The sequence below is a fragment of the Saccostrea echinata genome, unplaced genomic scaffold, assembly GCF_033153115.1.
Source record: "Saccostrea echinata isolate AGI-Se365-2 ecotype Australia unplaced genomic scaffold, CSIRO_AGI_Sech_v1 ptg000016l, whole genome shotgun sequence".
Lineage (NCBI taxonomy): Eukaryota > Metazoa > Mollusca > Bivalvia > Ostreida > Ostreidae > Saccostrea > Saccostrea echinata.
This window is the reverse complement of record NW_026889765.1, coordinates 11,017,654-11,043,375: the sequence shown is the minus strand read 5'-3', so window position 1 is coordinate 11,043,375 and position 25,722 is coordinate 11,017,654. Positions and strand designations below refer to the sequence as shown.

The 25,722-nt window shown below is 33.2% G+C and overlaps 2 protein-coding genes across 2 annotated transcripts in view; both read right to left on the bottom strand.

Annotated features, from left to right (window-relative positions):
- The window catches only part of LOC133188434 (biogenesis of lysosome-related organelles complex 1 subunit 1-like), a 162,222-nt gene that overhangs the window by 76,366 nt on the left and 60,134 nt on the right, over nucleotides 1-25,722 (bottom strand). The window lies entirely within an intron of this gene.
- LOC133188147 (protocadherin-like wing polarity protein stan) lies at nucleotides 494-17,345 on the bottom strand (the record flags this gene model as incomplete). The annotated part of the gene is made up of 17 exons (XM_061323527.1): nucleotides 494-510; nucleotides 988-1,043; nucleotides 5,124-5,340; nucleotides 5,597-5,755; nucleotides 6,092-6,324; nucleotides 6,438-6,562; nucleotides 7,514-7,713; nucleotides 7,898-8,086; nucleotides 8,349-8,471; nucleotides 9,257-9,394; nucleotides 9,629-9,790; nucleotides 10,070-10,247; nucleotides 10,455-10,570; nucleotides 12,919-13,086; nucleotides 13,776-13,945; nucleotides 14,234-14,315; nucleotides 17,138-17,345. Coding segments are annotated over 17 exons (2,541 nt in total), but the record flags the coding sequence as incomplete, so codon positions are not given.

Below are 25,722 nucleotides of genomic sequence, written 5' to 3'. Positions count from 1 at the left end.
TCTGTAAATATAACATCATACTGAATCATGACAATGTAAACTTAAGCTGATGCAGAAAAATATAATGCAAGTTTGAATAACAAAGAGAAACTGTTTATATATTTTGTCAGGTAAAAAAAGAAAAAGTATGCCTCATTTCTTCCTTTTATTGACATGAGTAAACAATGTTACATAAACACCGAGTAAAACTTTTAGTTACAAATTTTGTGTACCTTTAGCCAAGAGACAGATGACACACACTAGATGAAAACATATTGAAGATTCATTATGAAATACACTGCGTCAGAAATAAATTGAATAAACATGAGTAGGGAGCGTGCGTTTTACTAATCGTGTTGTTGATAACACATCTAAGAAGATTTACAACGTAAAAAGGGTGAGAAATATGGCACTTCCTTTGTGGGACACTTCATAATTATAGTTGGGTAAGCTGTCATTAGATTTTGTATAAATCTATTGGACTCCAATATATTTTCCGATTAAATGTGATGTGCTATATCATGTCCATACCTACAACAGAAAATTATTTTATGTTATGTATTTAAGACTATTTTTTTAGGTTAATTTCGGTGATTGGGCTAAAAAAGGTCAAAATTTTCGATTATGAATTTCAATTGAAGATAATGCTAGGATTTTTAACCTTCATTGCTGGTGAAAAAGTTTAAAACATGATGCCTTTTGTAAGTGTTGTAAATTTTTGAATTTCATAATTTTATTTTCTTTAAGGGGAATTTTGAACCATAGAGAAAAAGTAAAAAATCAAATCCATTTACTTGAAATCTCGCGATCTTTCCCATGCTTTCTTCCAACTGTGCTTGGTAGGTTTTTCTGTCGTAGATTGAAGACAATACAATTTATTAATCACATCATATACAAAGCAATTTACTGGTTCAAAAAGTCTTTCTTTCGCTGTATTTCAAGCTTAAGTCAATAGGAAAAATATATTGCCCACTGAACCTAAGCGATTTTGCCAAAACAATAACTCACTTTTCACTATTCTGACATTTTCCTTGTGGTCAAATGGAGGCCATCGACTTACTTTTCTGAAAAGAGAAAAAGTAGAAATTACAGTAAAGCTTTCGGTTCACTCCTAATGAAAAAAAGCTGTTACGTATAATCTTTAGTCCGTTGTCCAGATCCAACTCACACAAGGAAATTTATGAATTTTGAATATCACGTTAATTTTTGATATTTAATATCAATTTATCGTCTGCAGAAACACAACTTGACACGGATATACGAGATTAATAATAAAAGAATTTTAAGGTTTCTTAAAATATTTCATGTATATTGATAACGTATCACATGTGTCACAGTTACGAGAGTTATCGCTCTTGCAATATCCGCTGGCATAAATTAAATAGTCTTCATATCTAGACATTTAAGTGAATGTCACAAGGCGCAAACAATGGAATCGTTTCGCGGGGAATATTGTGGATGTGTCTCTTTAGAGGTAGCATAGGTCCTCACTTTCTTTCAGGACGCCGGCGACTTAAGGACCCTCTTTACACTAAATGAAAAGATTTTTTGGACACTGGGAGAATTATAGTGTGTAAAAGTGAAAATATTGAGCTTATCTATTACTTTTCCAACAAAGGGTACCTTGCATTTACCCCCAGGAAAAAGTCCAAAGACAATGAAATACTAATGAACGAAATCACTGTTGTTTACTTAAGTGGGCAAAATACCTGCCAATGAAGTGCTTAATCTATTCATCTTGCTTATTACAATGTTATGTATATGTGATTTGATCACAAATTAAGTGACAAACTGTACATTTCTATTTATTTTATTCTAGATCAAAGGGCAGATTACTCTATCTGCAAAAAAATAACACAAATAAAAATATCTTGTGCGCAGTGCAGGGCTCTCAACACATTGATTTTGTAATCACTTACTTCATTAATTGGATAATTAATGGAATTATTGGTTAATTTTTATTTGAAATATTAATGGGGTAAGTAATCAGATATTCATATTGTATACAAATTTTAATAGGATTATTATTACAAAAAAATTAAAGTGATCTACGTCATTATACGCATTCTAAAATGGGGTTTATTAAGTGTTTGTATTAATGTTTGTATGATGGAGGGCTCAGGTGGTTGAAGGACGTTCAATAACAGTAATGGAGGAAACTCATACTATATGAATATGCATACATATGGAGAAATGATGTTCATTCTTCTCATTTACATATCGGCCATATTGGAGCTATAATGGCGACAGATTCCATAAAGGTTTATATAGAGAACGAACAAAAACCCGCAGATCTTTATATACTTACTATTTCGGATAAAGTTCTTCCGCCGATGTTTAGATTTTTTCTTAATATCTTCTTCCGGAATGACAATATTGTTGATGCCAAAGTGAAAGTTGCGACCGCCTTTTTGATTTGAAATTCCGAAGCGAGAGTATAACGTTTTAATGAAGGAAAGAGCACAGAATTGGTGCCTTTATCATTTTTTGGTGATTAAATGTAAGTGTTTATTGCAAGTTGACAGAGTTCTTCTGCCGATTAATGAACATTTTCGGAATCTCAGACACCCGACAGCTGACTTCGGATAGCGGACTTTTCACGTAAGGGAACGTGTCAAAAAGTGAATAATATTAATATATCTGTAGTCTTGATTCATTGTACTCGATAATCACATTTAGTCTTATTTGTATGATTTACAATACTCTATACTGTACAAGTTTATACATGCACGTGGTATTGAAGGGGGGGGGGGTCCTCCCCAACTTTTCCTAAAATAATGATTTGCTCCCTTTCCCGAGAGATTGTTTTATTGTTTAATTCCAGTGGTACCCTTTTCCCAACAACAAATGGAAAACAGGGATCTTCAAGAACTAATAAAATATAAAGGACTTGCATCTTTATATAGATACATGTACCTTAAAGAGCGCATAATCTTTCATTAAGAAACAATCTGTCAAAGTAAGATATGGCGTCACTCTAAAAAATATATAATAAATTTTGTTTAAGGAAATGTTTGTGGACATATACCATTTAATTTAAAGGAAAAAGTACCTTCTCGGGAAATAAATGATAATTTTAAACAATCAATAACATATTATCAGTGTCTTGAACGTGAATAACATATCTCATACAACTTATTTCGTACCCCACAAATGAGGCGCGGACCCAGATATTTTAGGGGGGGGGGGAGAAACCAAAGAAACGAAGAGCACTGGGCTTTGAAATATAACTACCGATTTTAAAACTTCAAAATGTTTAAAAATTCACAGTCATATTCCCCCTAAAAAAATAAAAACTGAACAATTACATTCTCGTTTGAATAGCCAGGCAAAGTGTGATGCATAGCATAGTCAGGATATCTGGGATCTGAGGCCACCTTGAGGTTTCCACTGGGTACAGGGAAAATTTGAAGCCTTGCTGGGGGTCCAGGAAGCTTCTTGATTCTGGTATTTTGAAAGACGGAATTTTTAATACAAACCTATAAATTTTATTGCATCGATGTATTTTAATAAAGAATTTGTATTTACATCATGGTCATGATAAAATACAACTTGAATTTGAATTATCTAGGTAATTACATGAACACTATGAATTCCACATAAATGCACGTATACAGGAATTCAAACCAAGAAATGGCGTAATTAATATGCTAAACATCATACAAAATTTTGCACCTATATGTGTTATCTTTAATCATGGGAATCTTTCATAATTGTTTCCTTTCATTAAATTTTGAGTTCTTAAAATCACTCAAGAAAGTCAGCTTAGCAATGTACTTTTGGATTTTTCAAATCAAAATTTGCAAGTTTTAACTTCTCGTTGTGACTTTTTTTCAAAATTATTTTTTTTTCATATCCGATTTATTGTTTAAGAAAAGAACATATAGTTTCTATATTATCTTAACCGAGTTGATGTGTATAGAGTGTTGAAATAAAAAAAAAATTAGTTAATTTCCTATTTCGGTGCAGTCGAGAGAAATCGAAAATTTTGAACTACTTCAATAACTTCATTATGCCGAAGAAGATATAACAAATATTAACACAAAGTTATATTATTGTCTGTAACATGTTAAAATTCCAATAACATGTATACAGTCACAACTCTCTCTTTTTACCTCCTCTAACATTTTTAGCAATCCTCTTTTTTTTTTTATTTCTTCCAAAATCAAAGGAAGGGGTTGCATTCCCCCTAACCCCTCTGAATGATGTAAAGAACACATATTTAATTATCATGAACAATTAATGTAGTACACGTAATTAATAGTTTCTAAAATGTGCCAAGATTGAAATATTTTTAATCTCTACCAATCTATACATTTCTAACCTATTTAATTGTTTTAAATTTATTCGTTTTAATATATGTCAGAGATAATGAGAGAAAATTCTCAGTTAAACGTTAAAACGTAATTCTATACGGTCCCCTTAAGTTGTCTTTTGTTTGCAGTCCGCTGTCCGTAGTGCGATGTCAGGTGTCTGACATTCCGAAAATGTTCAATAGGTGCAGACGAATGCCTATTTTTATAAAATACAGATGACTTATCATTTCATGAAGAGTTACGACCGCCTTTTTAATTTGAAAAAGGCAATTTCTTCCATCAGTGTCACCTACTTATTACCAAAAAAGATGGTTTCATGAGTTGTCAACTGTTAATAACCCAAAATTCAATATTAATGAGAAGTAAATCACATGGGAGGAACCTCATGAATAAACTGTACATCATTTCTCCATATTTTGTATTGTTTGACGGACTTTTGAGCCTGAATACTGTTCGTTATCTTCATATATTTCATGAGAAATATGCTATACCGAGAATCTGGGGGATTTGAAAATTATCAATTATGGATAAAATGATTTAAAGTGACAAGTGGTGAGAATATGAATAAAAGTATACATTCTCTTATGTAAACAATAATTATAAAACTGTGTTCAAGCATGTTTTGAAAATAAGTATCCATAAATATCCTTCAACATATAATTCATCTCTTTTGTACATTGTACATCACATACACAAAATTGAACTTAAAGCATATCCAAAAGACGTAATCATGAATGCTGCGAAACTGCATAGATTTTAGATATATATGGTAAATAATTCCCTTGTCAAGACTTGAACTATCCCTTCATTAATTTTACAGGTACTTACTGAGCATTTGGCTTGTAAGAGCCATTCTTACAAGGAAAGCTTCCAAACCGAACAAACAGATAACCCCAGAATATTACAAGACCGGCAAATAGAACACTCGCTACTGTCACCCAGGCAATGTTCCGAGAGTCCTCTAGGAAAGTCACGTGACGATCAGTAGTGGTTGTAGGTGCAGCCGTGGTGGATTCAGGGATAACAATAGTCACAGGGGCGGTGTCTGTCAAATGAAATCATCCCCCCAAAAAGATATAATACACTTAAAAGAATTCATTTCTTATGTAAGAAAGTTCTCTTGATTCAATAACTATTATTTGTACTAAATTAAATGTGCCAAAATTTGCATTTACATGTCGTGATTTTTGATTGAACTCTCTCCCAACTGCACTCGGATTACTCATGATATTTTTTTTTTTTATAATTTTCATAGCATTTGCATAAAAAATGATAAAAATATGAGAATGAATGTCACCTGCCTTTAAGTCCCCCCGAGTCCTGTGCAGTAGCCGTCAGTGTGACAGTTGTTCCGGAGGAGAAAGAAGTCAGACCATTCTTCACGTAGAAGTCCCCGTTACTTTGTACACCGAAGTACTCATACCCTAAACTAGTCTGATCCAATGTGTAAGACACAGTGCCTTAGAAAACAAGAGTTATAACTGATGAAACTTTGCAATTAATAAGGGTTTTTGTCAATTTCATAATAAAAAAATTAAGAGATGTAACGCGTACAAGGTGTCTTACTGATCTACTCACCCTGCATTACATGATCAATTTTAGCATTAAAAGTCTTTTAAGGTTTTAAGATAGCGCTCTGCTTAAAAAAACAAAGTATGCATGTAGTTTATACAAAGTGATTGACTAAGGAATGTGAAGCACAACTATTTTCGTAAAACCCAAGTGGAAATGACCATGTTCTGTGCCTTTAGCTTCACTTGTTATATAATAGTGCGTTAAGAATAATGATAACTAACCGAATGATCCCACATCGCCATCAGTGGCTGCTATAGATCCAAGAACTGTTCCAACCCCTGTACTAGGTTGAGCGTAAAAAGTGTAGGTGGAGCTTCCGAAAGCGGGCGTGTTATCATTGACGTCATTGATTGTAACAACCAATGAAGCTGTATCTGACAGATCTCCGTCTGTAACAGTGACAGTGCACGTAACAGAAGAGGCCGTACCTGCTTTATCCAAATCGTAGTCATGACTGGAATGAGTAAGAAAAATAATCAAAATTATTGTTAAGAAAAATTATTTGAAATTAACTTGAACATTAATATTCAGAATGATTACACGGTGTTGAAACACGCGCTGTCTTACCTAAACGTTATTACTCCAGTGTTTGAATTAATAACAAACGTTGGACAATCAATTGAGTAAAACAAACTTTCCCCAGTGTCGGGATCAGTGACGTCAAACGAAGGATTTCCCACGGTGGATCCTGCCTACAAAGCGTACCATATTTTCCCTTTAATGGTATCTGAACGTTGTAATATACAATTTTTCAAACGAAGAGTGATATTCTACCCTTAAAGGATTCTTAAAATAGTAGAGATATCTTCGCAGACATAGGATGACAGTTTACTCCTCTACTCCACACAAGAGGAGAGGAGAGGTTCGTCATTTTTGGATGGGATGATGAATAGAAATTGATCAAAATATTGCATTACATAGGATTATCCTTTTATTGATGTAAATCATATACGGTATCAATTTTGATGCACCAGATGCGCATTTCGACAAATTATGTCTCTTCAGTGATGCTCAAGCCGAAAGGTTGGGAATCCAAAATATTTAAATAAAAAGAATTGGAAGAGCTGAAAAAAGTGCCAAAGAGTGGAGCCAAATACGTCAAAGGATCAGAGCTATGCATGAGGGAGATAATCCTTACTTTTGAAATAAATTTCTAAATATTACCACAGCGATTAAATATATATCCGTATTTTCAAGCTAGTACCGAAGTACTAGGTTACTAGGCTGTAGAGACCCTCGGGGCTAACAGTCCACCAGCAGAGGCCTCGACCCAGGAGTCATAATGTAAATCATATACGGTATCAATTTTGATGCACCAGATGCGCATTTCGACAAATTATGTCTCTTCAGTGATGCTCAAGCCGAAAGGTTGGGAATCCAAAATATTTAAATAAAAAGAATTGGAAGAGCTGAAAAAAGTGCCAAAGAGTGGAGTCAAATACGTCAAAGGATCAGAGCTATGCATGAGGGAGATAATCCTTAATTTTGAAATAAATTTCTAAATATTACCATATTGACCTTTACAATTAAGCACAATTTTAGTAAGTATTAGGTCAGAATAGGCAATTTTGTTTACATGCAGTCAAAGAGTCTGCAGTTGCTCTAAATGATAAATGGATTTTAAATATAACATAGTAAATTACCGCTCCTTCGTTGCCAGAAATGGCGTAAGAAGCTTTCCCGAACACAGGAGCTTCGTTTTGGTCAGTGATGACGATGCTGAGCGTATCTGTGGCGGTAGCCTGTCCGTCGGTAGCAGTGATGGTGATGACGTAAGTCGTGGCAGTGGTTGACACAGACTCAAAGTTAATGTTTTGTGTAGATGAGGTGGATATAAGACCAGCTTCAAAAGAAGTACAAGCGTCAGAGATGTGCATTGTTAAGAACTACATATACATTACAGAATATCAAAATACCCCTTACGGTGTTAACTTTATGATAGTGAATGCAAGACCGTCGTAATAGTAATTTTACAGTGACTATCTTTTCAAACCTGAAAGAATCCTTCCGTGTATAAACATACTTACTGGCTGTGTTGAGTGAGAAAAGTGTGGATCCTAGACTGGGAGTATAAGAAGCAGCGTAAGTGTGGGTGTCAGCCGAGTTCACGTCAGATACTGATACCTGGAACACGGACATGGAGAGAGCAGAGTTCTCTGGCACAGTGAGAGGTGCGGCCAGGGGTAAGTTAGTGATCACGGGGGCTGTGTTTATACCTGTCAAATATATGTCCAGGTAGAAAGATAACCATAATATCTTTAAACCAGAAAAACAAAAGCAGTCAATGTCAATGATAAGTTTCGTACATGTGAACTTTTTCCAAAGCATTTGCATTGAAATATAGTTTCAAGTTTAATAGGAAGAGTAAAGTATATTAATATTTTACTCTACTTAAACTGTCGGGACATAACAGTTCATAATTTAACGACCAACGATAATTTGACAATAAACATTGATGGCTCAACATTAATGGCTCACCAGAGATGATCACAGTGAGTGTTCGTGGTCCTACCAGAGTTTTTCCATCAGTGACATACACGTATAAATCATAACCTGGTACAGTATGCTGGGATAAATCCGAAGTAGATAGAATTTCTCCTGCTGTAAAATGAATTTAAAAAAGTAAAAAACTGACAAAATATGTTTTGTTTTGTTTGTTTGTTTACAAGTTTTTTTTTTTTTTTTTTTTTTTTCTAAAACATGTTTTCTAGAAGTCACAAAGATCATTTGATTGGTTGCTTAGAGGTCATTCAATTTATTTTACAGCTATATACAGTCACAGTATACACTCGCAGAGATCATTTGACGGAAAAATGTTCTGTCATCCTTCAAACTCATTTTGATTAAATGAACTGAGAATCAAAGCTGAAGAAAAATTGATATTGACCTGTATTTCTGTTCCTTAATTTGAAGCAAAACTTATACAAAGACTACATGAAAGTAAGAAAACTGACATTTAGCTTTCGATTCGACATTTAGATAATTTATATCGAGAACATAATATAAATTAATCATAGGTACTTTCATTTATATGTCGTCTCGATATATCCCAAGGAAATCGAAACAAAAGACAAAACTGGGCCTCTCACATCTGTTTCAAAATCGGATATTTCATCAACTGGATTAATTGACTGATTGTATGATGTTTTACGTCCCGTTCGAGAATTTTTTACTCATATAGAGACGTCATCATACACCGGTGAAGGGCTTCAAATTTAGACTTTACTCGGCACTCAGGGTCATTGAACAGTGAGGGATCTTTATGGTGCCAACGCCTACCTTGACAAGGGACCTCGGTTTTTAAGTTACTTTTTAAAAATCAAGTTAAGATATATTCATATTAGTGTCATTTTTTTAAAATCCAAAACGCCCTTAATAAAACTTACAGTTATGGATTGTGAATGGACAAGCTGCAGGAGCACACGTCATGTTATAATAGAGCTGGTTGGAATCTGAATCAGTTGACGTCACTGTGTATATTACAGAACCCGTAGTGGTAGTGGATGCAGCAATAGTCTTCGTGGCTGGAATAGTTCAGTTATCAATTGTTAAAATAGTCGATCACATGGCACACTATTTTCCTTATTAGATATGGCGTCATTGCAAAAGAAACGCTATCAAACTAAACGTTTCTCATGCCGTATTAGCCATACGCTATAGAGCATGTATATATGAACGTCTTTAGTTATGTTTATGATGTATACTAGTAGTTTGAATTCTAGAGTAGGTGGAGACGAAATGTATATTTTATATATTACCTTGGAGATTGGTAAACGCCGGCGGGTTGTTTCTTGTGACGTAAACAGTAAATGTTCCCTGAGCTGTGTCTTTTGTGTCCGTACAGGAAATAGTCAGTATATATTGACGTGCTGTATCATACGATAGCGACGGTTGGGCTTTGATATAAATACCATAGTTTGCTGCAAAATAATAGATGTCTTGTTTTATATGAAAAACAGACTGCCTTATATTATGATTGATAGAGGCTGTTCCGAAGCAGACTTAGAAAGTAGTCTGATGTAAAAGTCTGGGACTGCTTTCTGTCAGGTTTTTTCTGTATGGTACTGCATATACATATATGGTGGCAAATATTTTTAGACTGAAAATGTTACTGAGTTTTTTTTTTATAGGTTACGGTGTACAACAGAGTCTTTAATACTGAAACAAACAAAGTTAACCAACTACTTTTTTATTCTTACTGGAACCAGAAACTATCCTGGAGAAGAAATTGGTTGTGGTGGGGTTAGAACTGGCGATACTACACGTTACAGAATCTCCAAGGGAATCGTCTGTGACAGTAAGAGTGTATAGAAGCTGCTCGTTAGCATGGTCTTCTGTAATGTCCGCTGTAGCCGGTAAGTTGGTTATCACAGGTACCTGTAAAACTCAGTGTTACTGTAAGCTATCATTACATTGTTATCAAATCGTCATCTTTGTTGCTTTATTTTCATGTAATTCGTGGAAAAAAATTCTCCCCTACATTTGCAGTTAAGAATAACTGTGATCTTAATTGTGCTTTTACATGTTATCTTGTTAATTGTTTATACATGTAAGCTTATCTATATATAGATTTACTATTCATACACTGTTTGTGACAGATATCGTTAATGTTCCTGTGTCCGTTCTTCCACAGTCATCCGTTACTCTGAATGACAGAGGGTTGTTTCCATATGGCAGTGCTCCAGTATTTTTGACCTCTCCTGTGATATAAAGAAATATGTGTAATAACCATAGGATGTCACATGAATAGGAATTTTGATTAAATATGAGTTAAGGATATCCAATCCTCAGCCAGGAAAGTTAACTCTTAGATTTATTATTTTATTTAAAAAGTCTCAAAATGAAGCTTGAAACTGAGATCTTTTCGTGCAACAATTTTCATTTTATGCATCTTAATATGATTCAAGGTTCTTTGAAGTCCTAAAACCGGTCTTGTAAAAAGTTGACATTTGTACATATGTACCCCATAAAAGAAAAAAATGAATTCATTTTTAGAGAAATTGAATTTCCTTTAATCTAGCATTAGATACGACTGCTTATTAGCATGATATGAAATTAGATGTGATATGTGATGTCTAGCAATGATAGCACAAGCTTTATACACTTTGTATTATATGACAATTGAAGTAAAAAGTGGAACTAAAATACTGTATAAGCATAAAAAAGATACAATTTTCTCCAAATGCCTGGATACCTATATTTTTCTGTCCTAAATTATATTTGATCAATTTTCAATTCCAAAATGCATAGCTGGTGTTTTTATTCGCATTTCTTGAAAAATATTTGAGGTTTGATAATTTTCCTTATATAATATGATTAACTATAATGATGAACTTTGAAGAAATTCCAAGAGTAAATTCACGTTACTATGTGAAATCAGAGACTTTTTGGAGCATTTTCAATTACTTAAAAGCTGATTTCAGAACCTGAGGATCGGACTACCTTAAATTTCAATTTTAATTAGTCTCAAAGAATTGGAATGGATTATGCAAACAATATAGAGTAAAAATGATAATACTATGCGCAGATTAAATTAAATTTCTATACGAAAATTTACATATCTTTAGATCGTTTGTTATAGAGTTTATCAAAAAAAAAATCTTGCAATAAAAAGGCAAAATGCCTATTATCTATCCTTCGCTTTTCAGTAAACCGAAAGTGATAAAATAATTAAAAAGACTACGAACAATATGTAATGGTTTCAGAGAATGAGGCTTGTAACGATACGGTCGTTGTTTGTAAAGCTCATTATATAATAGAAGAACTTGGTTTTAACCCTTTGTTCCCTTTCATAGGAAGAAACTTTTTTCAAAATCACTTTTCAGTTTTTTAAATACTTTTAATATTCCAGTCATCAACAACTGCATCTTCAATGAAAAGGAAATTAAGAAATTTTCAAATATTTTGTGACCGGTCATTTGCAAAATTAATTTGTTGGAAATCATTCTGATTCTAAATACAAGTGCTCTGAAGTTGATATTTTAAAGATGCTGGAGCGTCTCATTGGAAAAAACTATGTAGTCTCTGAAGACCATGTCTTTCAATAGTCTGTTGGAATTTCGATAGACATCAATTGTGCTCCTTTATAAGCCAACCTGTTTTTAAATTCTCCTATGAAGCAGAAGTTATGTTTAAAAATTCTAAACGAGAAAGAAATACTCGTTGTAGCATTGAATTCAACATTTAGATACATCAAAACGGTTTGAATTTATTAAATGGCGATAGTTACTTTCATTCATATGCCGACTACATATATCCCAGTGAATTCGAAATAGAAGACATCACAGAGTATTCCACACCTGTTTTAAATATGAATATTTTACTAACTATATATTTATGACCAACTACATGTAACAAATATATTACATGACAAACAAGATGATCAGTTTAACCGTCGTAAACTTCCACAGCTAGCACTGCATACGGAATGTTTATATAACAAATGATTCGATGTGTCAACTCCGAATACAAAACAATTTAAAATCAAGGCAGGCTACTGATCAATAAGTTGATTGATGCAACATCCTTTTTTTAATCATCTTTAAAATCCGAATATTGTAAATTATACGGTTGTTCCTAAAATGACCTTGTTTGCAAATGACATTATTGGGTTGCATTTTGATTAACATGTTTTTGTTTAATGCTAATTTTGGCCCCGGATTACTCTGTTTAACTGTCAATATTGAGGGCTGAAGCATATATGACAGGTGGACAGGGGATGCTTTCTCCTCTTATTTTACCTTATATGATTTCCCCTTAACGTTTCCAGGGGTTCGTGCTTTGCCCTCATATTGTTTATAAGATTTATGACATTGATCTTAGTTTGTTATCTTCACCCTTTTCATTGTTAAAGTAAAAAGGAAAACCACTACAATGATTCTGTGGGTGTAAACAAAATTTATTGGTTCTTGATGACATGTTTCTTTTTTCTCTCAGCTGGACAAAAAGGCCAATAATGAAGTGTATCACTTTACATTGTCGCCGTCGTCTTATATTCAAGTGTTTATCCTACATTTGTATGATTAGGCAATAAATGAAGTGGTCTTACCATTTGTGGTATCAAAGGAGAAAGATGATGTTGTTGTTGTCATGACAACAGTTAGGATATCAAGAGGGTCGTTATCACTCCAGGTTACAGTAAACATCAGAGTGTTGGCGGCAGTACTATCCGGAAAAGTCACAGTTGAGTCCAGGTTAGACAGCGTGGGTGAATTGCCTATCAAAAATTTGGATGAAAATGTGTAAATGTATTATTTCCAAGTTTATTTTCAAAGAATTGTTTTAGTTTTCGTTATTTTGTACAGTTTTGATGAGTTGTTAACGATATTACTTTATAGAAATTTTCATTGAAATGTTTATAATCCCCTCTGACACGTCTAACTGTCATGTTTATTATATCACTGTCATATCTATTATATAAGATCATATTTATGATTATTAATACAGTATTGCTGTCATATCTATAGTACCATTGTCATGTAAAACAATCCATGTTTTATTCATGTTGTTATGTTTATGACATCGCTGTCTATTCGATAATATTAATATCATCTATATTATCAATTTCATGTTTTTGGTCAATGTTAAAAATATCTATCATACATTCTAATAATGAATACCAGATACGGCTACAGTCAGTTCATTATGAACCATTGTTGTAAATCATCATTGAGTTCTTCTTTTTGGGGATATATAATTTTGTTATGAGCATATATTCCTATTTCCGTGTTCTCCATATATGCATGAATGCTTTCTATAGATTAAATATTGTGCAACCAAAAGTCAACATGAGATAAAGGCTAGTTATGAGTTATAAACTTAAAAATGATACGTTAAACAACACTAGGATGAGATTTGATCAATTTCGGATTTGATAAATATTCATTGAGGATATCAAATACTTGCCAGGAACCAGTCGAACGTTGATGGCGTATTCCTTTCTGGTATCGGCAGTCTGCGATCCCCAGTTGTACGTGCTGCCCACGGTCTGGGCGCCTATAGTGGTGGAGTAGGTATAACCATCGGTACCGTCCCCCTCAGACTTGTGAGAGATCATGGGCTGTCCTGCCGTGAAACTGAAACAGTTAAGAGTGATTCAAAACATACAGTATAGTACACACTATACTGTATGTTTTGAATCACTCTTAACTGTTTCAGTTACACGTTTGAAAGAATTCTTAAATTTTTGCCATTAAACTTAAGCACGTACTACCATATGATCTCTAAAAATGATTATTGTAAATAACAGTGATAAACCTATTTGAATACCAATCCTTTGAAACTAAACTTTTTTTTGTCGTTTAACACAACAATAACCGTTATGATGTAAATATTCTAATTTCTGAGCTAGCTAAAAAGCTTACAACCCAATGTAGTCACCATCCCGTACAGAGATTCTCTCGTTTGTTGGAACAGTGTACAGAAATTCGTCGTTTTCGTCTCCAGCTGTAAACAGAAATAATTTTCAGGCCTTTCAGACACGTTTGAGAATGAATCTCGAAGTGTAGTGTGACCGTGTAAATTTGGAATTCGTCTGGAACTGCATCCGTTGTCTGCAGAACGAACGGGGTGAGGGAATGTTGGCGTAGAGGGTACAAGGTATAGGTAGCGGCGCGGTGTGGCCGTAAGGTAAAAACGAAGTATATAGGTGAAGTATATAGGTGTGCCGTATTCCCGAAGGTCCACCAATATGCAATTCCAAAGATAAAACAAATGATGAAAGATTCCGTATTTATTAGATGAGTCTCAACGATGGCAACAGTTTACATAAATCAACAAACAGACATATTAAAAAAAAATGATCGAGTCGGATTTGGCCGAAGTGGCCCCGGACTCGGGGTCCTGACGAGTCGGACGTGGCCGAGATTGGCCCTCGTATATTCCAGACTAAAGATTGAAATTATACATGACTATTTATAAGAATGTACATAATGAGTAAATAGATGACAGGTGTTGACATCAAGTGAAATGAGTGAAAGATTCACGGGTATGGAGTAATTAAGTATACATAATGACTCTTTGATGTTTGGAAATGAAAAACAGATAAATACACAATGTTGTTATAAGAGATTAGCAGTTCTTGAGACATAGCACTCTGTCTCTTTGTTATAACAGATCAAAAGTCCAAAAAGTGTCAATGGTCAGTTAAACAATTGGATTCGAAAAATATCGTAAGAGAAATGAAATATAACAAAAATTAGAATTTGAAAATTAAAGTCCAAAATAATGTTTTTTTTTCTGAAACAGTGAATTTTCCACTGTGATAGTAGTAAAAATTGTTTATAGAACAAGAAAATGTGCATTTTAGTCAACAACCCTTGTATTATACCCAACACTTTTAATCTTTCCTGCAATATATTAGTCGTGTAACATCGGCAATTAAAGTTTTTTGATTATTGAAAAATTGTTCACATCCTTATACACTGATTTCATTCAAAATACTTTCAAAATCACCATATCAATTCTCCTTATTTATTTGTGAGTAAAGTTAGATGATACTTGGTTGGTAATCATTCATAAAAATGCTAGATTGATTGATTGTATGTTGATTTACGTCCCATTCGAGAATTTTTCACTCATATGGAGACTTCACTATATACCGGTGAAGGGGTTCAAATTTTGACCTTTACTCGGCACTTACGGCCATTGAGCAGTGAGGGATCTTTATCGTGCCAACGCCTGCCGTGACCTCGGTTTTTAAGGTCTCATCCGGAAGACCCGCAACTTTCAATTCAAAGTGCCGAGCGCATGGCGAAGGAACCGTTGCTACCCATTTTTTTTTTATCGACTTAGGTCAGTCTCGGCCGAGATTCGAACTCATGACCTCCCGATCACGGAGCGAGTGCTCTACCGATTAAGCTACCGTGAACGGTTAAAAATGCTAGATCTTCCAATTTCAAGATTTATGATGAAGGTCATTGTTAACTACAATAATGAAGTTTGAAACAACCTAAACATAAAATTGAAGATAACACTGTATAGCTTGTTTGGTGGGATATACTCTTTGCCTATTTTGTGATTTATAAAGATCCCCCCCCCCCCCCAAAAAAAACCCACTAAATTTAAGTATTGTGACCACATACATATAGTTTTGCATGCAATACGAAGAAGGTTATTCACGTGTTGCTTGAGATGAGTTTTATGCTTCTTATTGGTGATATGTAAAACATATTTGTTAATTTGATAAAGCCATGGTACCTTTAAAATTCCTCCTAGAGTACATTTATTTAATCAAAGCTATAAAATAAATATGACAGTTAAATAACATGCATTCCAAATAAACGGATTAGAATTTACCAAAATTTTATACTCCAGAATTAATGGTATAGATTGTACAAGGATATCTCGTTTGATGCCTTCATTCCGCATGTTCTATGGTCAATATAGTGACCTTTTCAACAAATACAGTCTATCATCAGGTCAAGTAAGTGCTGACTGACGTTTTTCATACTAATTGTTAGACCATTATTTACATACTGAAATTTCTACGGATTTTTCCGTTTACTTGATCATGACAAAGAGCACACGGCGGGTGTGACCAGTCGACAGAGGATGCTTACTACTCTATGGCACCTGATCTCACGTCTGTTGTTTTTTGAGGTCTGCTCTGCTCCCGATTTGTATTGTTTAAATAGACTATGAGGTTGAATAGTGTTCATTATCTCCATATTTGATTGTAAATTCCCAAATTTGAAAAGTTTGTGACCCGCCGAAAAATGGCTATATGGTACTCTAAGTTGGCCATTTCGAACAAAGATTTAGCAAAATCAGAATTTAAGGTCAATTTCAGGTTTACTCTAAGGGTCTTATTAATCTTAATGGGGGTTATAAAAGATCTGAATAGTTCACTCATAACAGACTTAACAGCTGAATGAACCTGTTGACACAGACGGATGATCAGACTGAGAGATAGGTAGGATAGACAGATCGAAATCGTCAGTCAGTGGACCTGTTGTCTGTATCGTCCATTAAAATGCATTGTCTGTGGGAACGGCTTCACCGAATGACAAAGATGAAAATGAGACAAAGAACTTAGACACTTGAAAACGGACCAAAATTCAACAAAATATTATAAAAATAATGCGCTTTAAACGGTATTTTGGGAAAAAAGACAATTCCGACTCGCATCTTGTATCATGCATGTTCGTTTTCAAAATCTGACACTACTTGAGTAAATTTCAGTATTTGAAAAGAAAGCATTCTTTAAAATAAATGGTGCTAAAAAGCTTGTTTTGCGTCTATCAAAATCTACAAGATAAAGTACATACCGGCTACGGTGTAACTGTTCTCCCCAACCAGCTTAAACTGCCCTCCTCCCTCGGGGCGCCAAATCTGTAGCTTCACTGTTCCTGAGTTTGTTTTGACATAAAACTCCCAAGAGGACACCACTCCACAGCAATTGATCATGTATTCATTGTCAGTGGCATCAAGCAGGATTCCTAATCCTGAAATAGAGTTCATTGTGTTAGAAAGAAAATATATTCAGAGAATAGGTATGTTTGATATACAGCGAGAGGACATTAAATCTTATTACTCTGTCAATCTATAAGTCTGTCCGTCTGTCTGTCACAAAAATTTTAAGCTTGGCCATAACTTTTGAATGAGATAAGATAGGACTTTCATAATTCACATTATCTGCAGAACTGTAGCTGTTTGGTTGAGAAAATTCGGACAGATAAACCAGAGAGCTACCTTCGATTTAGGGCGACGCTAAGGCCAAAAGGCTTGCTACAGAAGAGACCGGGCTTTCATATTTATTTCACATGTGCAATACTTGTGGCAAGACCTTTCGGATTGTATAATGATATTTGACCTCATGACCTTGATCTTGAAATTTGATGGAGATTTAATATTTGTCGTAACCTTTATTAGATAAAAAATTTCCATCTTTTTTGTATGATGGACACACAAAACAAGCCTCACAAACAAGACAGTTATAAAATGCCAGAGATAAGTGCATATCAACCACAAAGGCACCGAAAGAGGGGAACCACAATTCTTTGAATTTGCAATTGCTCGTTTACGTAGATTATATCCAGTCATCTGATGGTATATGTCTTGCTTTAAAAATATGATTTAAATTGTGCCCACTAATCCAGTCTTTTCTCCATTACTTACATTTAAGTACTCCCATCTTTTTTTAATTGAATAATTTGATCTAGAGATTTTCCATAATCTTAACTTAAATATAAATAATATCCTTATATATATGGATCGACCTTATAAAAGTGTTATATTTGTATAATATATAATTTCATCTAAGACTAGAATAAACAGTTCACAAGCTTGGTTTAATCGTACTGTAAACATCCATTTGTTATAGATTGTATACTTACAGGAATCAGGTCTTACATACCATTTAGTTTTTAGCTGTGCGTTGTTAAAATATATTTCCATATTAAGATTATCTTCAGTCGTAATATCTATAAAATGATATACACCTATGAACGTAATTGAGTACACAGACCTATGTCATACAAAGCTTAATATGCCTGGGACACAGTGAGATACTTAATTTGTGTACCACCATAGCAGCTGTGGGAGACATGAAAAATACTTACCGGTCCCAAACGTGTCTATTCTATCGTCCTTTCCCTGTGGGTTACCTTCGCCTCTAGTTCGTCCAGTGGGACATTGACCTGAAAAAAGTCAGCGTTTACCTTTGTTGTAAAGGAAGCGGGAACTTAATTAATGGTATATCTGAATTTGTGTATTGTTAAGGTCAAGCCCTGTAGCATCACGATGCGATGAGAAATTATGTAATCAAGTAGAATAGGACTCAGATGCAGATCTTGTGACGAAAAAAGCTGACATCTTTTATCATTATAACCGCATTTTAAATACACATGATATCATAAAATTGGTTACCTAAAGAAGCAACTATAGACACGCATGCATATTGTCTATTGCACATTGTTCTGTCATCACTGTTGACCTTCCACTATGATTTCAAGAAAAAATGTTTCAACCATTGAAAGACTACTCTTGAACTCTTTTTGAACCTCATCATGTACATGTACCATTTACATGGTTTTGAGAGAATAAACTGAACTAAGCTCTCAATATGTTTAAAGTAAAAAATTAGTCACTATTAAAACAAACACTTATGTAAACAATTTTTAAAGAATCTAGCCCTAGGATTAACCCTTTCTACGCACAACGTTTTATTAAGCTGTGCCTTTTGTGTAGAGTTAGCTATATTACCTATAAAGTTCTTTTTCGACTTTAAACCATTATTTATTTATTTGAAATTAATATTAACACCTACACGTTTTCCTCAAGCGTTTTTTCTCTATTCATATATATGTATTTCAAGAATACGTTTGACCTAATAGCAGACCACGGGCGAGTACATTTATTTTTTTAAATTCAAATTTTTCTTTCTTAACCTATGTTCACACAACCTGTGATATTTGTTGCTTTGCAATGGAACAGATAATTGATATATAACTCGTTTTATAGTCTTTTAAATATGTATGAAATAACTGGTTTTAAACCCATTGCTTTTACTTAACTAAGAGAGAGAGAGAGAGAGAGAGAGAGAGATAATCCTAGTTGTTAAACCTTAACGACATTATATACTTCAGATTAAAATGTAAGCTTTTTAAATTTTGGAATTATCTTCTCGAAAGATGCTTTAAATGTGTTAAAGGATTTTTTTTTTAAAGGTTCACTTCTATATAAATAGGGATCTGACCTATAGGGCCGGGCTTGGTTTTTTTCTTTACAAAGAGCTTGTCGATTTCCGTTCCGATTAATGACATTAGGCTGAATACATGTAACAATTTGTTTTTCATAAATCTTTATTTCAGTGAGTAGAGGTAGGAGGAACACTTTCATTGATATTCTGCGTTTGTTATCTCCAAATGTAATAATTGATATTTTTCTTTACTTCTCATTGTACATAATGGTAATGTCTACTGTCTCTGGAATTCTATTTTTTTATGTCTAGGCTATTTATTTTACAAAACATTTCCTTTGGATATAATAAAGGCGTACCATTAATGTGTGCAAATCATATAGGCCTAAATGAAATCCAAGGGAGTACAGTTACTGATATATGTAGCCCTACTGTTTCAAAACTTAAGATCTTAGAACATTGACTGAAAACAAAAGTACATGTATGTTATTCTAAATATTATTAAGCTCAAATAATTCAAGCAATAGGTAACATACTACATGTAACCCAGACAAGCACTAGTAGCACAGACAGAATAAAAGCAATGTGATTAAATTCTAAGGAATATATACAATTGAAATTCATCGCAGCTCAATGCTGCCGAGAATATCTGTATCGAGTAACACAGAATGAGTTATAAATTCTTGTCCTCGGAGAAAGTGTGCTTATACCGAGATTTGTTCCGCCTGACTGACAACTGTATATGGGATTGTTACGATTTGATCTCACTCTAGTGTTTCTTATATCAAGAATGGGAATGCATAAAGGATAGATAATTAAAGGAAAATACACAAGCCTATAAAAAATTTAAAATAGTCTTTGAAAAGGCGAAAATTTAAAACTATAAAAGTGTGACACCAGGTGGATTCGAACCCCCTACTTTAAAAAGAAGGTATCCACGATATGAAAGTCAGCGCATATATCAAATGAGCTATTCTGACTATAAATTTGAACGGTATAAATTTGAAGCAGATTGTCAAAATCAAGTTTACTTATTTTTTGTAGGTTTTTTGTGAATTTCGACCCTAGGGCAGGGGTGCCCCTAAAAAAATCCTATCTTAAATTATTCCTTACATCCCAACCTATCAAAATATCACAATTTTATTTAGGGGCAGGCCTGCCCTGAAGGACTTCTAGGCCAAAATTCATGCAAAAATCAACTCTTTAACGGACAAATTGGTGTTTCGGCCAACTTTGGAGGTTTATTGTATAGTTGTAAATAATAAATTTTTGTTGTAAAATACAAATTTGGAAAATTTAGACATATATACGGTAGAAAACAACAAATAAAGATTGATTTTTAAATGTCACTTTTTCCGGGAAATTGTTCTCTCCTATAGGTCAATTCTTTTGTAATAGTGAATACATCATTTCCCTGTCCTAAATTTACCCAAACACATATAGCAGCAAATTATTTTCATTTTAAATCATCCGAAATCTAAATGAGGCTTTGTAATTGTACAATTATATTTCTAAAAGTATTACTGTTTTAAAAGATAAAAATCTTATTTAGTTAAACTTACAATACTTGTACTTTATTTTTCCTTTTTTAAATGTTTTATGCTGAACAACAGGATAAACTTCTGTTACGTTCAGATTGGCCACTGACACTTAAAGAATTAGAATTGAAAATGGCCATTTCCTGAAAAGTGTCTTGATTGTTTAAATTATTTAAGAGTGATACGTGTACGCTTTATATAAAAGTCTTCAACTATAATTTGTTTTAAGGGGACATATCCCCTTACAATGTTTATGTAAACATAAAAAAATGGTTGAAGTATTGATCTAAAATCAATAAAGGAACATTTAACATCAACATTGCGGTTGAGTGGTTACAATACTGGATTGTCCATAAATGTTTTAATTATGCAAACCAATAGCATATGAATTTTTATTGATTTAATAATTTATTATTATTTTTGTATCGCCACAATGCCTGCTCTAACAGGTTTTAATGATGAGACGATTAAGTGGGGGAGATATAGAGGAAAAGGAAAGACAAGAAAATATTTTGAGTAATGCTGCATGTAACAGAAAAGTCTAGTATTCGCACGACATTTGATAGCATAATTGTTTGTTTTCGCTAAGTATAAAATTTTTAAGAAAAAAAATTAAATGTTGTTATAGGCATCTTTTCTTAGGTCATTAAAATTCAACAGCCGGAGAATTTCACATATGGAACATCACCACCTTTTTCGAAACACCCTCTGTGTCTTTTAAAGAACTAATGGTCAAGTAAAAAGCTATCTTTCAGAGAGAAAGAAAGAAAAGTGGTGAAAATTATGGCCAAAGACTTGAGATGTTAAATAAAAAATGTTGATAAAAATAAAAATGTTGATATTCTTAAAGTGTAGGAAAATTCTGAAAATTGACTTAAATACGAATTGTTAGTATTGCGAAAATACTTCATATCTAACTTGTCCGAACAAATATCTAATTTGTTCGAACGAATATATTTTTTATCTGGCCCTCCAGCGACGCTGTAAGAAATAAAGCAAAAATAAATCTTTTTAAAAATTAACATGGAATTCAAATTTCAAACAGTATTTTTCCGAAGATATGTGAAGTGTTTAATACTTTAACGTACGATACTCAGAAAGAAAAAAGAATGACTTATCAATACCCTTTCTGACAGATACATGTAGGTTGATGGTGAAAATTTAATTTCGTTAGAAATTACGGAATTAAAAAAAAGTGATTCAGTGCATGTATTGTTCAAAAACAAATATGGAAATTGAAAAGAGAAGAAAACAATTGGATATCTCAGAAATTCAGAATTGAAATTAAAAAATAATTCTCAAATTTCAAATCGTAGGTTCAAGAAAAAAGAGGTTACGCCATTTTCTGTCCTCAATTTTAGGTATCTTGGATACAGTGAGAACATTTATGTAATAGATAATAAAATTAGAGCAAGAGTAAAAAAAAATGAAAAGGAATCCCCCATGAGTGGCTGATCATAAAGACAGATATTGAATACAGCCAATCCATGATTCATCATAAGAGGTTTTATGTTTCTTTGAACAATGTACAAGTTGAATACACCTATTCTTACATTTAACCAAGAGTGCTGGACTCGATGGGGTATACTGAATTGAAGTAGAATTGAATTTATAAAACTTTTCTTTTTCACTACAATAACTTAATAAAGATTACATAAAGAATACGTTTAATCTTTCTACTTTAAAACCTCTTAGAAGGATCTTTCCATCTCACTTGATTCCTATGAGAATTTTTTTCCCTTGGGTTTCTTATTGTCGTAAAATTTAAAGTCTTACCCATAAATGTACAAGATAAAAAGTCTAAATTTTTGAAACAACCATGTAAACTGATCAACTTGCAGACTAGAAAATTTCTAGAAAAAATAGACGTTTTATTACGTTTATGTTAAATGCTCTTCAATGCCTTATAATGAATTCCCTTGATTAAGTTGAAGTATAACTATTTATACAATTGTTCAATTTATAAGATTAAATGCGACATTGCAAAAAGAAATGTAAAAGAATAGCAATATTTCTTTTCAATTTTTGAGGATTTTGATTTATTTATTCAATTGCTTTCCTCAGCAGCATTATTTATGTTATTTTAATAATATTAATAAATTATGTTATTTATGTTTTGTTTTATATATTTTATATTATTAAAAATGATCTTGATTGCTTATGTTTCAAATATTATAATAGTTTTCAGATACGTACATATGTTGGTATTCTTTCATTTAGAGTAAATACAGGTGAGTAATATTATGTTTGTTATTTTTCTATGGAATGGGATATCAACAGCACCACTTTTTAAAAACAAATTCTTAAATGCGCAAGAATTATATCTTTAAAAAGTATATTTATTCATTTGAAAACTGTTATTTATATCTTTATACGAACTTTTATATCTGAAATTCATTGCTTATATTTGTATTTCATCTATTCATTTATTTCACTCAAATATGTAGCAGTTGACAAAGTTTCAAGTTTTTATTCCCTCATTTAAAATTAAAGTAGTGCTACGTATATAAGATTGCCACATAGCTGCAAAATTGCTCGAAATTGATTGTGGTTAACGGGAATTTCAACAAAAATTTCTCTCAAAGAAATCTGAAAGAAAAATCACATTTCAAATACTTTTATCTTGAAAATGGGTTTACTCTAAATGTATTAAAGTAATGTATCAAAGGAAAAGGTATGGTAAAGACCAAATTTGGCCCCTTATTTCATGTAGAAATAAGAACAGTTTAAATTGTGATAGTTTAGAGACCAAGTTTTTCCACAAACTGTTGGAATTTCTATAGGCACTAACTGTGCTCCTTTACTAGCTGACATGTTTTTATATTCCTATGAAGCAGAATTTATTCAAAAACTTCTACAAGAGAAGAGTAAAACACCAGCTGTGTCCTTAATCGACATTCAGATATATCGATGATGTTTTACCAATATGACAATAGTTATTTTCATTCGTATGTCGACTAGATAAATCCCAGGGAACTTGAAATAAAAGACACCACAGAGTCTGCCGCATCTGTTTCATATTTAGATATTTTACTGACTATAGACGATAAAGGCTTATTAACAGCTAAATTATATGACAAATGAGATGACGTTAGCTTTTACATCGTCAACTTTCCATATTTATGTATCAATATTCCACCATCACCTGATTGTGGTGTTTATGTCTACCATCTTATTCGCTACTCAAGAGCTTGCTTTGAATAAGATCAATTTTTAAAGCGAGGCAGGCTACTCACTGATAAGTTGATGTTACAGGGATTTCTACACCCTCGTTTTAAAGGCAGAGATTTTTTACCGGGTGGTAAATTTCAGGTGAGGGAGGGGCTTATTTTGTACAGGTGTGAATGCCTTGGGGGCTAGCAGTCTACCTGTGGTCGTTTGTCTCAGGTAATATCTATACACAGGAAGTGATTAAATACACAGTAGAGTACTCAAGAACTCAAACTTGACCTGTGTTGGGATTTTGAGATGATTTTAAATTAGAAATAAAAAGTTGTAAATAAAGTTTAATTTCAATAATTTTTTTTTATTAATTTGTAATGGAATGTGTTTCAAAGCATCCCGACCCATTAAAAAATATTATTATTCAAAGTATTTGTTGAGCTTTGAAAAAAAGCTATACCAAATTTTGATATATAATATTATAAAGAATATCATAATTATTTAAAATACTAAAGGTTTGTATGTATATATATTATCAAGCTAAAAATTCCATTGTAATACAGGTTCTCTATTGTTTATACCATGTGTGGTAAATATCAAAGGACCAGAAGTTAATTTGAAGGTCACCACGAGTGCCAAACAAGGTGTACAGGGTAGACACAGGGATTAACTATAGTAAGTAAATGTCAATCAAGTTTCAGTACCCAATGATGTACCTTTATGCACTTGATTGACAGGGGTACACAGAAAAGGTATTTTTGAAGGCGGTGCTTAAAATCTTTGCCTTTAAGTCAGCATTTTGTAAATTTTATGGCTGTTATAATTACCTTGTTAGCAAAAATAACCTATCTTGGGTCGTACTTTGTCTGACTTGTTTTATACCAACTGTTAGGCCTTTGTTTTTGTACTGAATTGACTATGGATAGTTTCGTCTACCTGATCAGTACAAAGGGTTCCCTGCAGGTGTGACTGGTCAACAGGGGATGCTTACTCCTCCCAGGCACCTGATCCCATCTCTGGTATATCCAGGGATCCCTATTTTATGCCCTCTTCACAAAATGGTATTGTTTATGAATTTTTGAGATAGATCACTGTTCTTCACCTTTTACACTTAAGAACTTTACATCTTGCTTGTTTTAAACCCAGCCCTAATATTGATGCAAAGATTACAGAGAAGCCAAAAGAAGGTACCAAAGAAGGAAATATTTTCCTCAATTCTGACGGAATATCGTCAAATTTGAGATACTTTTTAACTTTAGGAAACATAGAGCACAAACTTGCTTACCTGATACTTTTAAAAACAAGATGCATCTGATACGAATGCATGATTTGCATAAAAATGAGGATATTCAGAAATTGATATTTTTTTTATATCTTCCTGCGACTTCTGTGAACCCCATAACTTAATTCAATACTAATCCTGTAAGGGGGATAACAACAAGTATATAATGATGAACTATTGCATTGTTCTTAGAGAAACCACAAACCATGGGCAAAATAGGGTATTTTTCTT